Genomic DNA, 16923 nt, shown 5'->3' with positions numbered 1-16923 from the left:
AAGTCAATCTGTCAGTCGACTGTAAGTCGACTGACAGTAGACGAATGTCCCAAAAGTAGTTGACTGTCAGTCGACTTTTAAAGTTGACAATATGTTGACAATGTGTTGACTTTAAAATGACAATAAGTTGACTGTGAGTCGACTATCAGCCAAGCTAACGAAAATTGACAGGTTACCGAATACTCAGCTGTTGGGTGGTTTATGTCCCACTTTTTTAACTTATTGGACATTGATAACTACAAGATATAATTATCAGTGCTCAATGAGTTAAAAAAAATGAGACGTAAACCAACCAATAGCTGAATATTCGGCAACTTTTGTCAATTTTGATTAGCTGGAAATTTATAAATATATTTTTAAATTTTAGTTTTTAGAGTAGCACAATAAATACGTTTAAAGAATTAATGCGTTTAAATAAATAATTATTCAAAAGATCGTTTAACTTGTATGTAAATTTTTAATTTGTCACAATAGTAATTTTATATAAACTTTTCAAAATTTTCCATTTTTAGTTTTAATGTGATTTATTGTGCTACATATATAAGGATAGGAATAAATAAATAATATGTAAATTTTATCAATAGAATTATATATATTATTTCATCTATGTATGTATTATTTATATTGTTTTATACGTTTGCTTGTTCTGTTCAGTACTCCGCGAGCAAAGAACAACGCCAAAACGATCTCAACCGCCGTATACAGCGAGAAAACACGAACTATTTGTCCTCGTTACAAGTAGAATGACGCATTCTTCATCTATATTATTAATTAATAAAATTTATTTTTTTGAGAGCGATCTAATTCTATCGCCGGCTCGTCGCACCCATTCTTTCATATATCCTTCCACTTCGGCCATTGTCGTATTTGTTGAAATCATAATTGCTTCTAGAAAGAGATGATAAAATAATGGAACGGTTAAATGCGGAATGAATGAAACAAATAAAAAGTATATTGTGTAAATATGAATAAAATAAATGAATATATGTACCGATAATAACATCTGAAATTTTAGTTTTCTTTAATGCTAGTCTCTTTTTTTGACCTGTCCACGTATAAATTTGGGCCAATTCATCTGCAATTGTTGGAGACATGACATTTCGCACTGTTTTACAGACAGTATCTCCGCCAATCTTTGACATTTTTTGTACCTATAATATAATAGATATATATTATATATATATATTTTGAATATTTAAAAAAAACACAAAGATATACATTTCTTATAGTGTGGTTCAAAGTTGGATTTTCCAATTTAGCTTTTGAAATGTTTTATATAATACTAAAATTTATAAAAGAAGAATGCTTAATTATTCAATTATGAAACATATAAATTACAATAATTAAAATAATTAAAAGATTATCCAAGTTTTGCTTTTTATTATTATAATTTTGTTATATTGTTATATTATAATTTTATTTTATATATTATATTTTATTGATATTTTATGTTAGTATATCTTAAAAATTTTTTAATTATAATAATGGACTTACGAATTGTCGTTGAACGTCATTCTGCATCAATTGCTCGTTGAAATTATTCAATTCCTGTATTGTACTAAGAGGAAAGTTTGGTAACAAGTTATTGTTATTTTGTTCGACTGGGTCGGCTTTATCACCTCCTTTATTTTCCAGCAAATTAATGATGTGATTGAGCTTACGTTTTACTTTTGCATTTTCTTGTAAAAATTTTCGTCGACATGCATCTGAAGGACAAAATAATTACTTTATTAATAAACAGAATGCAATTCTATAATGTAAAAATAGCAGTCAAGTAAAAGCAACAGAACTTACTACAGCAAGATGTATGGTCTTCATTCATACTATTAACTGGATTTTGAATTCGTACATTAATCGGAATATTAGTCATTGCTTGCCTACCTGAATCTTCTATAAAACGACAAAAAAATTTATATTAATTTGTTATATTAAGGGAGTGCAATGACACTATCAATATCATTATCGAAAGCAGTTTGTTACTTCGATTGCGACTTCAAATATATTACACAACGGAAAATCCTTTTCGTGATCGAAAAAAACAATTGTTCAAAATAGATATATGAAAATCTCGATTTTGCATTTCTGATAAAAAGCTACAAAACATATCTTTTGATTTCCAACACACATAACTTAGCTTCTGAGTAGTCATCGCTGCCAACGTCAAATCATGACATCAGAAGCGAGAAATGACATGCTAAGACGGTTAAAAATTCTTACACGCCATTTTTTAATGAAAAGATATTTTTATGAAATAACACCATAAATCACTTTAACATACCTTTAAAATTGTCTGAAAACTGTTTTTAATACATAAACCGTCAAATGAGTGTCAGTAAAGTACGCCTAGTTATGTGCATAATAAGGCACAATTTTACATGTTTAAAGTGATTTATGGTCTTATTTCATCAAAATATCTTTTTATTTAAAAATAGAACGCAAGAATTTTTAACCGTCTCAGCGTGTCATTTCTCGCTTCTGATATCACAGTTTGACGTTGACAGCAGTGACTACTCAAGAGCCTTAAGTGACATTATCATTTGTCACTATTTTAAATTATTTAGGTGTTCAATAATAAATTCGACTCTATTTATCAAATTCATTCAATTAATGTTATTCTTTGTAAAGTTTTAACACAATTACAATTGATAATATACCTTGTTGCGTCTTCTTTTTTGCTTCATAAAACTTTCCTTTATTGTTCGGGTTTTTAGAGATACTTAATTGCATTTCTTGTAGCGGTCCTAACAGGAAAATAAAAAAGTGAAATATTTTAAGATGTGCAATAATCTTGAATTAAATAAAAAAAGAATTAAATAAAAAAGAAGAAAGCAACATATATCTATATGTACTTTTGAAATGTATATATTGTGTAATATATAATGTAAATTTTTCTAAAGATTTTTTAGGATGAGATCGCGCGATTCCAATTGCTTATATATACCTTCTTTTCTGTCTTTCCTAATTTCTTGGAAGTTTATATCATTTTTATGTATATCTATATTCTTCATTTCGTCTGTATTTTCGGAAAAAATAAAAATATAAATATTACATATTGGAAAACATTAATGCTCTTTTTATTTAAGTAGATTATTATTTTAATTCAGTTGAAGTTGTCAATATCGTACAATTAAGTACAAACAATATATTTAAGGCTACTGAATATTTTACACACTTCGTGTTTAATCTGCTTTTAATGTAATACCTGGTACATCTTCTTCATCAGAGTGTTTGTGCGATGAATGCGATGAATGCGATAATTTGCTACTTTTCTCTAGATCATCCAAGGAATCGTTGCATTTATCATACAAAATAGAGATATGTTTTCTCATTTTCTCTGGTTCGTATTCTATGCATTAATAATAACATATATGTTAGAATTATTTTTGTATTATTTATGCATCATTGATAATATTATGCATTTCGTGTAGAAAAATCTTAACCTGGCTCAATAAAAGGAACAGACTTTTCAATTGGTTGACTATTAGATAAATGTTCTCTTTTTTTTTGCGGAATGTAATTAGAAGGCGCGTTTATATTTCTCTTATTCTTTTCTCTTTTCCTTTCTTGCTCATCTAGAATTTTAAAAATTATACATTAAAAATTACACTAGTATTTTCGATTATAACGAACAAAACGACATATCCTGTACGAACGTAAATACCTTCATCCGTTGATGTGTCGCTATAAAACTTTCGTTTTCTAATAAATCTTTTTTGTTTGTCAACGGTTGTCGAAACAAATATGTTTTCATCATTTGATGTTGACAATTCACTCACAGTTTTTTCGACTGCTCGTGCATTACTGTAAGTATCTGAAAGAAATTTTAGAATACAAATACATGTGTTAACTGTTGCATTTGTTGCAATTGTTGCAAATCATGACACGCACCAAACGGTCCAAACTTTTTCTTGAATGACAGTTCCTGCCAATTGTCTGACGGAGTAAGCTGTTTATAACACGCTTTAGACACTTCTGAATGCTTTTTGGGCATCTTGAAAGTACTTTGATCGAAATTGATCCATGACGATGGTACAGATATGCAGTACATATCATACAATAAAACGTAATACTCCATTCTGAAAATAATATATATAAATTATAAAATATATATATATCAGTTATAAATTAAAATATGCAAACATTTATTTTATGACTGCATTTTATAATAATAATGTAAAAAATAAAATATAATTTGTAAATTAAATTGTAATAGATTAAACCAAATACAAAATATTAATGTATTACTTAAAATATGCTAACAATAATAACATAAAATGTTGAAACGCGTAGTCAATCGGGTGCCATCTAAAATACACAGTAACAAAAAATACAAATTAATTAATATATTACACATAAAAATATATCACAAAATGTAGTACGATAAATAAAAAAATATATGCGTTCAAATGTGCACAACATTAAAATATTATCGCAATTCATAAATAAAATTGAATCATACCTTTCTCATTAGCGGGCCATCAGATAGTACTACAGTGTAGAGGTAGTAATAATTTCTAATTTAATGCTACAATGAATGTAGCAATGGCATACAGCACCATGAGTCTTCCCTGAATGGAAGTTGAACAGCTTTATTCGAAATTTCGGTAACTGCCCATATCATTAACTGGGATAAATTGTTTACAATATACACATCCATATTTTCCGATGAACATGGGTACAAAGATAATGAATTTTTCGTTAAAAACTTTCTTGCAATTATGACGGCAGTATCTCCATTATAGCAAATGTGTTTAATAACAACAATTGTATTATCTTTTAGATAACAGCAATTGTCGGGTTTCTTAGCTGTCAAAATAAAGTCTTTGAATTGAATTACACGATGTGCTCTTTTGTAATTTGCAGGAAGAATTTCTCGAAATTCCTTCTTCAGTATGGGATAAATGGATTCGTTGTCAGTAATTTTAAGTTCGGCATTTATTTCGGAGATTCTGTTGTACAGCTGCTGCAGTGGCTTTTCAGCTTTTCGGAGCATTTTCTTTATTGTCTGCATGTAATTTTCAAAAGGAAATGCAGAAAAATTATCGAGTGGTCCATATTTGAGTACGTCTTCGCTTAAATGAATTAAATTGTGTACGTTATAAATAATCGAATCTTCTCCGTACAACTGTTTACAGATTTTGACAAAATGTATCAACAAATCTCTGCTATATTCATTGTTGTGTAAGAAATCGGTTGAATGACATAGTATGCGAATAGCACAATGTAGCACATTGAAATGTTGTAAATTATCTCGCGATAAAATACCATGCAAAGCGATTGGTCCTACGTATAGAAGAAACAATCGCAACTCAGTTGCTTTCCATCGAGGCAAGTCATCCAATGATCGTGGCTTTCGAGGAAATTCCTTTGGTATCCATTTTGAAATAGCAATTAATTTGTCAGATAACTGCGTTATTTTTTGACCACTCAATTTTGACGTATGATATCCATTTGTCCACAACTGTAATAATTTCTTTGTGACTCCCAGACACACTAGATGCATATAATCTAGAGGGAAACGTGACACTATAGGTAGTATAGATTCCAATGGAGACGTATTATTATGGTGCTCTTCTTGCAATCTATTTTTAAAATTTTCATCGATCCGAGGAGGTGAATCAAAGTCTAAGAAAAGCATGCGATGATTATCAAACGTGCCTTCTTGCATACACTTGCCACATCCAAAGAAGGCATTGTGTGCTTTAGTGCCTGTAACAAATGATCTGGCAGGGCTATCGCAAATTACGCATCTTATTTTTACGGCATAAGTTTTTCTACGGAAAGCTATTCCTGTGCGTTGAAGTTCACGATACTCTTCGCAGAAAGGAGCCAGAAAATCTGTTAAAGATTTCGGTTTTGTGTACCCATGATAGGCATTAATAACAAAAGGCGTGAATGCTTTATTTCCATAGATCTTTCCCAATATCGGCCAAATTTGACTTTTGCTGCTCTTACTTATTGGCAGTCCATCAATATTTAAATCTATTTCAATTACGTTATTTTCATCTTCATAATTAATACGTGTCAATTGATCAATTAGAGCGTTTTTCAAACCGTAATAAAAATTACTACCTCCGCTGGCTGAAATCTTGATAGAGTTAAACCTGGGTGTTCGTAACAGTGTTCTTGCATCCTTTGGTAAATCGGCATGGCCGCATATGCGCAATTGACTCAAAAGTTCGGACATAGCACTGTGTGAAATGTTATGTTTCAATTTCCACGAACGTAACCAAATAGAAAACTCTTCATCGTACGTATTTTCGGAAAAGTTTCCATTGTTCTCATTTTCATTATTTTCTCGATCGTGAGACATTAAAATATTATTGGAACTTTCGTCACTATCATCTGAATTATCAGCAATGAATTGGTGAAAATTAGAGACCAATTCCACATTGGTACGGACGTTAGCTAGAGTATTCTTTGGAGAAGAATTTGTTTCCTGCTCTTGTTCAGTTTCGTACGCTTGCAAGCGACGATTTTGTTGCCTTGTTGTCAATTCACGAAAAGATTTCCGCATTTCTGTTATAAATGTTGTTATTGTTATTATTATTTATTATTATTATTATTACTTTAAAAGATTTAAATTGAAAATTCTCCGTTCCGTCCTAGCCGCATAGATGGCTCTCATACACATTCATGCAGAGTATCACATAAGGGGACACGCACGTGCGAGAAATAAACAGTATATATATACGTATTTGCGATAGTTACAATAAGCTTGTTTTATATAATTGTGTTTTTGATTTTAACACATTGATGTTTCCCGCAGAAACATTTAACCCTCAAAGTACACACCTTCATTTTATACCTTAAAGTGCACACAAATGCGAATTGGGATTCGAGATTTTTGACTTAACATAACTTTAAGGAAATAAAAGCAATTTAAATGAAAAACCAGTGTTTTTTTATATAAAATTTTGTCAGTAATCCAATTGTAATATGTACAATTTAAAAAAACAATTATTTCTTATCGATAATGCGTGTTTTTCACAAGTACAATTTAGAAAAAAATCAATTTCTTTAAATTTTGCGAATTTGCACTGGTATGCACTTCAAGGGTTAAGTAGCCCGTAATGGGTTACTTTCGCCGCACGTATGTTGCAAAAGTTTTACTGATTCAATGATATGATATATCAAGGTAAAAAGAAATAGAAAGCTGTGTTAAATGTATCACGAAATATACTATATCGATTCGTATTTGATGTTCCAAGTTTAAGATAATTAATAAAAAAAATGAGAGGTATAAATAAAACAAATTACGAGGCGAGACAGCATGTTAAGATATGAAGCAAATTTTACAAGCAATTCTATAAAAGCAAGTGTAATTTAACTAAATATAAAGATTCAAAAGGCTCTCGGATTAAATACAAATAATAACTAACAAGACAAATAAGAGCTGTACGCGGATGGATTTGATGAATTAAATTTTAATTTTAATGCATAAAGCACAATATTTCTTGGTACTTCACGAAGTATTAAAATTAATAGATCTCAATTTTGAAATTCATTTAATAAAAACTCCCTCTACACCCTCTAAAGATATAGGCGAGAAAAATATCGAGACGAGAATTTAAGTCGGATATCGAACCCGAGACCTTATCGTTTTACGGATGACTGTTCTACCAACTAAGCTACTTCAAGTGTAATTTATTATTGTACAATTTTTATTGTATATTATATATATATATAATGTATTGTATAAAAATTAGATTATACATATACTTTATAATAAACACAATAGTGTCATGCACATGAGCACACAGTAAAGAAACAAGAAAATACCAACAATGTAGGAGGTTTAGAAATAAAAGTTAAGAAGAATAGTTTATAATGTGAAATATTAATAAATATTTGAAATATTAAACATGCAATTAATATCTTTGTATTAATTATTGAAAGTAATGTCATTTTAGAAACAATCTAAAAACAGTTACAAATAAGGTATGCAAAAATATAAAAATGCACAATGCAAAACAAACTTCAATATACCTACGAAACTCAATCAAACTTTATATAAGGCTCACATATTCATAATTCGTTCTTATACTTAAAATCGTCTTAAGTACAGTCTTAAGATATTATGAGAGAAATAAGAGATTATACCATTTCATTGACTGAGATTTTAAGACGACCCAAGATCACTCTTAAAGATGATGTTAAATATAAATTCGGACTATAAATACCAGTCATAGTTATATGTGCACAGAAACTGCACTTACATATAAACAATTTGACATGTGTATATACTTTTTTATAAAATAATATAGAAAAAAATAATAAAAAGTAATGATTCTAATGTATAACAAGTAAAAAAACAAGAAAAGAAGAAGCAAAAAAGTATAGTAAACAGAGTACAATTAAAATGAGTTTCTATATATTTATAAATTTATAATTATATAAAGATAAAAACTGAGATTGAAGTTGAATTACGTTTTACAAGTATTGTGCAGTGTATTTTTACATAATAAAGAAAATAATTAAATATATGATAAAGAAAAAAATTACCTTACCTTAAAGATTGTTCTTTCCGTATAATAGAAGACCATAAATGTGAACGATAGATAAGTCTTTCGCATTCAACCAGAAATGGGATACAAATGATACCATAAATGATGAAAGATCTGTAACATAAATTCACAGTAAAAAAAAATACAAATAACCATGCAATCAGTGCTCTACTTTTCACATTTTTATTTCTTCAAAAATATACAATCGAACCCCTGAAAGAGTATAATCCTTTAATTCCTTTAATTTTTAAATAATTAATAAAACATTATATATAATTATATTTTTACTCGAACACGACCACGTTTCTTGAACATAACCTCTGTGATGTTAGATCTTAAAAAAGATAAAATTGAAGTAAAATACATTGAAATATATAAAAATATTTTTAATAATGTAACGATGCAGCCCGCTGCATCGTTACGGCTACGGACCGTCCATCGTCCGTAGCCCACCAAGGGCGCATCGCGCGCCGATAAATTTCCTATCAAAAACAGCGGCGGTCAACCGCCGAAAATCCCCCACACCCGACCGTTCCGAAATTCCGTATTGTGGGGGACTCGCCGCCGAAACCGCCGATGCTTGCCGATTCGAAATCATTCGGCCGCCAGCCGGGTATAAAAGAGGCCCGGCTGAACGTCTTCTGACCAGACTCCGTTCGCTGATCGACAGCGAACAACCCTGCTACGAGCGTCCTCGTAGTCCCGACCGAGCATACTCGGACTCTATACCTGTGCCAGCACACGAGTATCCTCGTGTACCGCCGAGCGTCCTCGGTATTCTTTGATTCCAGGATACGAATATATTCGTATACCCGCCAAGCGTACTTGGTTCCTCTAGGCCACCGAACTCTGTATTGCGGGCATTTCCGCATACCTAGCCAGGTCGCTGTTCTAAATTCCGTCTTCGTACGAGCATCCTCGTACTCCCGCCGAACGTAATCGGCAGCCTAAGTCCGCATACCGCGTTTATTCGCCGGGATTTCATGATTGTAATCCGTCCGGCAAGCAACACCGCGTCGACCAATCCGCGCCGCCGAATAGTCCGCATCGATCTACGATCGAACAGACTCGCGATACTACGAACGCACTCACCGACAAGCGCTCCGTCTTGTACCAACCGTTACGACACGATCGCCCGCGCTTGCGCTCTCGCCGACCACACCAGGACGCCTCACGTCATACTAAATAATTATTCCACCATCGCCTCAAATAATTATTTCATTATTACGATACTTCGCATTGATTTTCACGTATACTTCGCATTTATTTTACGCCGCCTTAAATAATTATTTCACCGCCGCTCGAATAATTATTTCATTTTGCCGATATCTTGCATTTATTTTCACGTTGCTTTCGCTTTTATTTTGCGCCGCTTTAAAATAATTATTCCACCGTTGCTCAAATAATTATTTTACCAGTAACGATACTCCGCATTTATCTTCACGCTACTCTGTATTCATTTCACGCCGCTTTAAAGAACTATTTCGCTATCACTTGTTAATTACTTCACCGATATTTGGCTAATTTGTATGCTATTTCAAATTCATCTTGCACACGCTTCGCATGTATGCACGAGCATTGTAGCAGATCATTCGAGGCAAATCGTATCAACATCTTTCTCAATAAACGCTGTTTCATTATTTTGTTATAAACGAGCATTTGGTTTATTTGACATACCCCCAACCGACCGAACCTGGATTCCGGCGAGCTACTCCGCGTCCGCCGAAGCTCACACGGTTTCAATAATGTGTATTTTACTTCATATTTTGTATAAATATATAAAAAAAAAAGAGGATTAAGCCGACGGCACATGATATGATATTTTCGTATTAGATTTAGCCACTCACGAGAGCGAGTGTCTTTCGCTGCCTCTCGCTCTCGTGCTTAGTGGTTAAATCTAATACGAAAAATCGTACCATGTGCCGTCGGCTTTACTCTTAAAATACATGATTTTTATTACACTTACCTCGTAGATATCGAAGCACATGGAACATGTAGAAGCAGGAAGAAACACACGCAACACAGAGATCGGCGGAGAGAGACGCCCGGAAGCCGAGAGAGCTGCGCAGCAGATCGCAGCGCAGCTCTGTTGTTACGCTAACGGGCTACGAGCGAATTAAAACTAAGATTTCTTTTTATGTTAATTGTCTTTTCGGCAAGATAAAATATCTATCATTTGTATCTTTTCGCTTTGTCGAAAAGATATAAATAACTTAAAAGATATAAGATCTTTATTTGTCGTAAAAAGAACAGAGCTTTCGTCGACTTTGAGTCATATTTCAGTCGACTATTTATTAACCATTTGTCGACTTTTAAAAATCGCCAAATAGTCAACAAATAGTCAACAAATAGTCAATTGCTGTCGAGTTACAGTCGACTGTTAAAAGTCGCCTTTAAGTCAACTGAGAAAAGTCGGCTATCAGTCAACTAACAGTCACGCGTGTTGTGTGGGAAGGAAGAGAGAAAAAATATCAGGTCGCGAGTGGCTAAACCGGGAATTGAACCCGAGTCTTCCGCTTGCCGGGCGAATGTTCTGACCACTAAACTACTCAGACCCCACGATTTTAACATTTATCTCTCATATATTAGGAAATCAACAATTTTGTAGGACAAACGCGTCATGACGCCCGCGTGATTTAAACACATATAATGTAAAGGCTCTATAAATTCAACAAATATAATAGAAGGGGCATCCAGAGCCATCGCAGGATGTTAGTGCAACATTTTTAATTTAATTTCTTAAAGAATTATTTTAATAAATTAATCTACAAGAGACAATTAAATTGTACACCGATCTCACATCGAGATACGTATGTGTACGAAATTATAAGTATATTGTTATCATATCGAGAAACATTTACTTACATATAGGAATTATTGGAGAGAAAGGAAGAGAGAAAAAATATCAGGTCGCAAGTGGCTAAGCCGGGAATTGAACCCGGGTCTTCCGCTTGCCCATCGTAATACAAATAAATATTTGTATTACGATGGAAAAATAATAGCATCATATCCCGATTATGAAATAACATGGTCTATTGATTAAGTATGTACTGATAAGAATTATTAGAAAGAAAAGAAGAGAGAAAAAATATCAGGGCGCGAGTGGCTAAGCCGGGAAGCTTTCCCGCGCCCTGATATTTTTCTCTCTTCCTTTCTTTCTAATAATTCCTATCAGTACATACTGATTCTCCATATGTGAGAACAATGTACTAAAATTTTCATACACTTTAAGTATCTCGAACCAGAAATTGGTGTACAAAGTTAACTGTCTCACGTAGACTAATAAATTAATTTCTTTAAGAAAAATTAAAATTCCGCACTAACATCCCGCGACGGCTCTCAATGCCTTTCTATTATATTATGTGATAGCTATCATTTGAGCCTTTCCTTTATATGTGTTAGATTGTTAATTAAAAATGTATATCTGTGTTCATTTTACATTATGTTGTAATTTTTCGTAAATTGTACTCCAAAATTCAAGATTACAATTTGCATACTTTCTTGCGACGGTTCATAACTATAGTCTTCTCAAATTATAGATAAAAAGATTGTTTTTACTGTTTAGCTTGCATTCATGTTTAATATGCGAGTATTTTTGCATCTATTATAGTTTACGTGTAAACGCCCAACCCTGGCTTTTAATATTCAAAATAAGTTATTGGTCATTACTGTATGAAATATCTATAAGAGTTTATCATCTTTTTAAATATTAACAAAAATGCAATACTTTATTTACACACACGCACACACACACACACACACACACACACACACGCGCGCGCGCGAAATTATAGAAGTAATTTATTAAAATAATTTAAATGTACATTTTCAAATTACACAGGTTATTGAAAATAACTGATCTTTTGCTAAATAAACTGTAAATGCAAAAATAAATGCTACAATACATGTATTTACAATACGTGTGTATTTATATTTCAAATCTGATATACATAATCATGTTTTACAAGTATGCATTACCGTCACTTTGTAGATATAGCACATATCGGAACCAAAAAATCGTGGACATAGCACGGAAGAGACCCAAAAGATCGTGGACATTACCTACGGGATTTGTGGACATTGGCTACGTAGTTCAATGTGCACGTTTTGTGCACATAAAGGCGCTAGCTATTATTTTATGATTTTTTTGTGCGTAGAAGTACAACTATTTTGTTGCACCATCTCTATAAAATAATTTTTAAGTGAATGTGATATGCTAAACTTGTGCAATTAATAAAATTTATTTTTACAATAAAACTGGATTAATTAGAGCTTTCAGATTCCACCCAAACAAGAATTCCTGTATACTTTCTAATGTATAAAATAAATAGTTAAAAATTTTCCAGGTGTGTAATCTTTCGATAGAGGTAAATGTTAAGAAGCAAGCGTGGCTAATTGAGTAAGGCAAGTGGCAGGAATATTGAAAATCTCGTGTTTGAAAACTGCTTTTGTAACATTTTTTTTTTTTTTATATTTGTTTCTAGCACTGTATCAGTAGTATAGCTATGCCGGTTCTAACTCAGGCATCTGAGGGGGTGCGCGGGTGAAGGGGGGAAAGAGGTTGAGGGGGAGGGGGTAATGACGTCATCGTTTTGGAGAGGAGGGGGTAATGACGTCATCGTTTTGGAGGGGAGGGGGTAATGACGTCATCGTTTTGGAGGGGAGGGGGTAATGACGTCATCGTTTTGGAGGGGAGAGGGGTAATGACGTCATCGTTTTGGAGGGGAGGGGGTAATGACGTCGTCGTTTTGGAGGAGAGGGGGTAAATTTGGAGTGGAGGGGGTGACGAGGGAGGTGCGGGGGAGAGGGGAAGGTATCGGATTACAGGGGGAAGAGGTTGAGGGGAGGGGGTAATGACGTCATTGTTTTGGAGGAGAGGGGGTAATTTCGGCGTGGAGGGGGTGACGAGGGAGGTGCGGGAGAGAGGGGAAGGTATCGGATTACATAAATTCCTGGAAGAGATAAGGATTCCTGGAAGAGATAAGATAAGGATTGTTTATATAAACATGAGTCATATAGAGATAAGGATTGTTTATACAAAAGGTATCGGATTACACTGCGTCAACACTTTTGGAGTGGAGGGGGTGACGAGGGAGGTGAGGGGGAGGTGCGGGGAAGGTATCGGATTACATAAATTCCTGGAAAAGATAAGATAAGGATTGTTTATATAAGCATGAGTCATAGAGAGATAAGGATTGTTTATACAAAAATGATTCATAGTTCCGAGAATTGTTTATATCCTTTGCAGGTTCGTGCAGGTTTTAGCGTGACATCATCGCTATTTTTAGATCATAGGCCCTTAGGCAGCCACTTTTAGGCGCCATGTTGCCAGATTTCAATTTGCGTGACATCATCGATATTTTTAATTAGTGTCGTGTGCGACGAGCGGGTATAAAAAGCTCGCGGAAAAAAAATAGGAACCATCAGTTATCCGAAACCATTTGGACAATCACTACATCGCTGCAACGCTTCATCTGAATTATAGCAACGATGTTTTCTACCGTACAACAGACAACTATGAGTAATCCGGCTGACAAACAGCAAGGTGTGAATGCGAAGAAGCGGAAATTCTCACCCAACGTGTAAGTTGACTCTATTACTATTTACACTTTTAAACTTACTGCTATTGTTACATTTCGAACTTATACAAGCTTTCATTCACAGAAATAAAAGTAATTCGACAAGTATCGATGGAAGCATGATCACGCCTCCCAGAATTTTAGCTAGAAGATACCCGTTGACAAAAACCGGTTATAAATATCTGGATATTGGAATCAATGTTTCTACGCCGAGCCACATAGAAATCGCTCTCGGTGACAACCATGGCAAAGAGATACATTTTACATACAACATGTGGAAGATCCTCCTGGACCAACGACACGCCATCCACCATTTCTTTAACAATGATGCGAACGAAGCACCGTCTCAAACCATCGAACATGTCACGCTACGGTTTGGAAAGATAAACAATCTAAAAGTACTGCGTCTGGAAACATCAACAGTGTGTTTAGTAATGTCACACAACACCGTATGTAACATAATCGCTCTCGAGTATTGTGTGGATCATATCGCTCAATCGTTGAACAACGTCACTGGTATGGTCGACACCAAGTTCGCACACTTTCGAAAAATCGCGAGCGGTGCGAAGGACCCCATCGCGGTGATACGTGAGAGCGAATCGTTCGATAAGAATGATATAATCGATTGTGAGCTGTTAGCTCAGATCTTTGGATCGCAGTAATTCTAGCATATCACATGCTTTATTGTTAAAATATTTTCACTATCATAATGTATTTATTAGATGTATCTGTTTAATAAATATTATTTAACATTAAATTAATTTCTTATTATACCATCTTTCCTGTACCACATCATATTCACTGACCTATCCTACTGCGAGATAAGCGCGCGCGTCATGTTACACTACATGATAGAAGGAAACGAGCGAACCGGTGACTATCATTTTTCCCTTCTAATTGTAACAAATAATTATAAAGTTAATAATTAAATATAATATAATTAAATATAATATTATTAAATATAACATTTATTAAAAAATTAATTTCAAGTAGTATATAATATTATAATATAGTATAACACAAGGATGGGATAAGGCAAAAAAAAATATAACATTTATTAAAAAAATTAATTTCAAGTAGTATATAATATTATAATATAGTATAACACAAGGATAGGAGGAGGCTAAAAAAAAATACAATAATATATTTATAAAAAAAATATAATATTTATTTAAAAAGTGTGTACTATACATGTGTGTGTGTGTGTGTGTGTGTGTGTGTGTGTGTGTGTGTGTGTGTGTGTGTGTGTGTGTGTGTGTGTGTGTGTGTGTGAAATAAAATAAAAACTATAATAATAAAAAAAACTATAATAATATAATAAAAACTATAATAATATAATAAAAAAAAAAAAAAAAAAAAAAAAAAAAAAATTGTGGGACCATCATCTGAAACAGAAAAATTCTATTAATAATCTGAAAATATTAAGTGTGATACTTATCGAATGTAATACTTACGGTTGAACATCGTCCGCAGAAAGCGCCTCTCTCACCGCTCTCAATACTTCAGCGGTGCGCGCTGCATCGCTTTCCATTTGTTGAAACTGTGTATTTAAAATTTCAACCTGCCTTAAGGCTATTACGAGATCCTCCCGTATATGCTGCCTGTAAGCAAAATATATATAAGAATAGAAAGTAATTATTTCATACATAATATTAGCTAGCAATACTTACATTGACACCAACATCACACCATTTCCATTTTCATGGATATCATAATCAACTCTGAATGGATAGGGTACCTGTTGTTGCACCTCTTGTGCAACGTCTTCGAAGCGATATATTGATGTGCGCAGCACATTCACCCGGTCCATAAAACTTATTAACAATTCACTGATTTCATGAATTTCAATAGTGTAAAGTGCAGCCATTTTAACTCGCGACGGTATTACGTATTTCAAATGGCTTGAGTGGACTTGTGACGATCCCAGCCTTCGACACATTTTTATAGTACGTCCCTTAGATGTGGTGCAAATCTATGTGACCGCTCTACGGGGGTTATCTTTTCAAACATACTCCAAATTTATAATTTTGAAACATAATTCTTCTCCCGAGTAACCGAATATCAGTCGATAGATTTAGTATAAACTACCGCGGCATAAACAAATCTCATAAGAGATATCATAGCGACTCCATATAATGAGTTTGACACCCATGAAATTCTTCTCTCACGAGGATGTATTACTATTATTTACAAACTACTGCTGCAAAAACAAAAGATACGTACGACACACGTGAATACTTATCTTACAAGGATGTATTACAATCATGATAAGTTAAATTAATGTATGATAAATGTTAAAAATTGTTTCAACTGCGCCTCTAACGCCTTTCACGATTACGAGGGGGAACGGGGGGAGGCGCTTGAGTCGTCCTCGGACGAGGCTCGACCACAGCTATCGGCTTGTGGTACACTCCGCAATCCTTACACTTCTCGTATTCGGAATTTTTTCTATTCTGATCACGCTCCATTTTCTATACTTTTTTTCTCCACCGCGTGCACACTTTGAACTGATAAATTACTCTCTTCCGCACACCTTATATACAGCTCGACGCAAAAACGTCAATTTCGCTGTAGTAATAAACGTTAAAAGATGTACAATAGACGTTCGATAGACGTACGAGAGACGTTCAAAGACGTACAATAGACGTTCGATAGACGTACGAGAGACGTTCAAAGACGTTCAAAGACGTACAATAGACGTTCGATAGACGTACGAGAGACGTTCAAAGACATACAATAGATGTACGATAGACGTTCAAAGACGTACGATAGACGTTCAAAGACGTACGATAGACGTTCAAAGATGTACGAGAGGCGTTCGATATACGTTCAATAGA

The 16923-nt window shown here is 33.6% G+C and overlaps 2 protein-coding genes across 2 annotated transcripts; one reads left to right on the top strand and one right to left on the bottom strand.

Annotated features, from left to right (window-relative positions):
* Positions 1 to 572: 572 nt before the first annotated feature.
* Positions 573 to 10592, bottom strand: LOC136999673 (transcriptional regulator ATRX homolog). The gene is made up of 12 exons (XM_067354152.1): positions 10474 to 10592; positions 8511 to 8621; positions 3889 to 4076; positions 3662 to 3811; positions 3441 to 3572; positions 3203 to 3346; positions 2942 to 3013; positions 2655 to 2741; positions 1795 to 1890; positions 1495 to 1706; positions 992 to 1151; positions 573 to 888 (listed from the first exon to the last, which is right to left on the bottom strand). The coding sequence occupies exons 3-12, from the start codon at positions 4073 to 4075 to the stop codon at positions 782 to 784; spliced, it is 1347 nt and encodes a 448-aa protein (XP_067210253.1). The 5' UTR covers position 4076; positions 8511 to 8621; positions 10474 to 10592; the 3' UTR covers positions 573 to 781.
* Positions 10593 to 13054: 2462 nt separating this feature from the next.
* On the top strand, positions 13055 to 15326 carry LOC136999675 (uncharacterized). The gene is made up of 2 exons (XM_067354154.1): positions 13055 to 14089; positions 14172 to 15326. Exons 1-2 carry the CDS (start codon positions 13998 to 14000, stop codon positions 14746 to 14748), a joined length of 669 nt encoding a protein of 222 aa, XP_067210255.1. The 5' UTR covers positions 13055 to 13997; the 3' UTR covers positions 14749 to 15326.
* The last annotated feature ends 1597 nt before the right edge of the window (positions 15327 to 16923 follow it).

Source organism: Linepithema humile, chromosome 4 (genome assembly GCF_040581485.1).
Source record: "Linepithema humile isolate Giens D197 chromosome 4, Lhum_UNIL_v1.0, whole genome shotgun sequence".
NCBI lineage: Eukaryota > Metazoa > Arthropoda > Insecta > Hymenoptera > Formicidae > Linepithema > Linepithema humile.
Note: the sequence above shows the minus strand (reverse complement) of the source record. Positions and strands in the feature narration are given on the sequence as shown.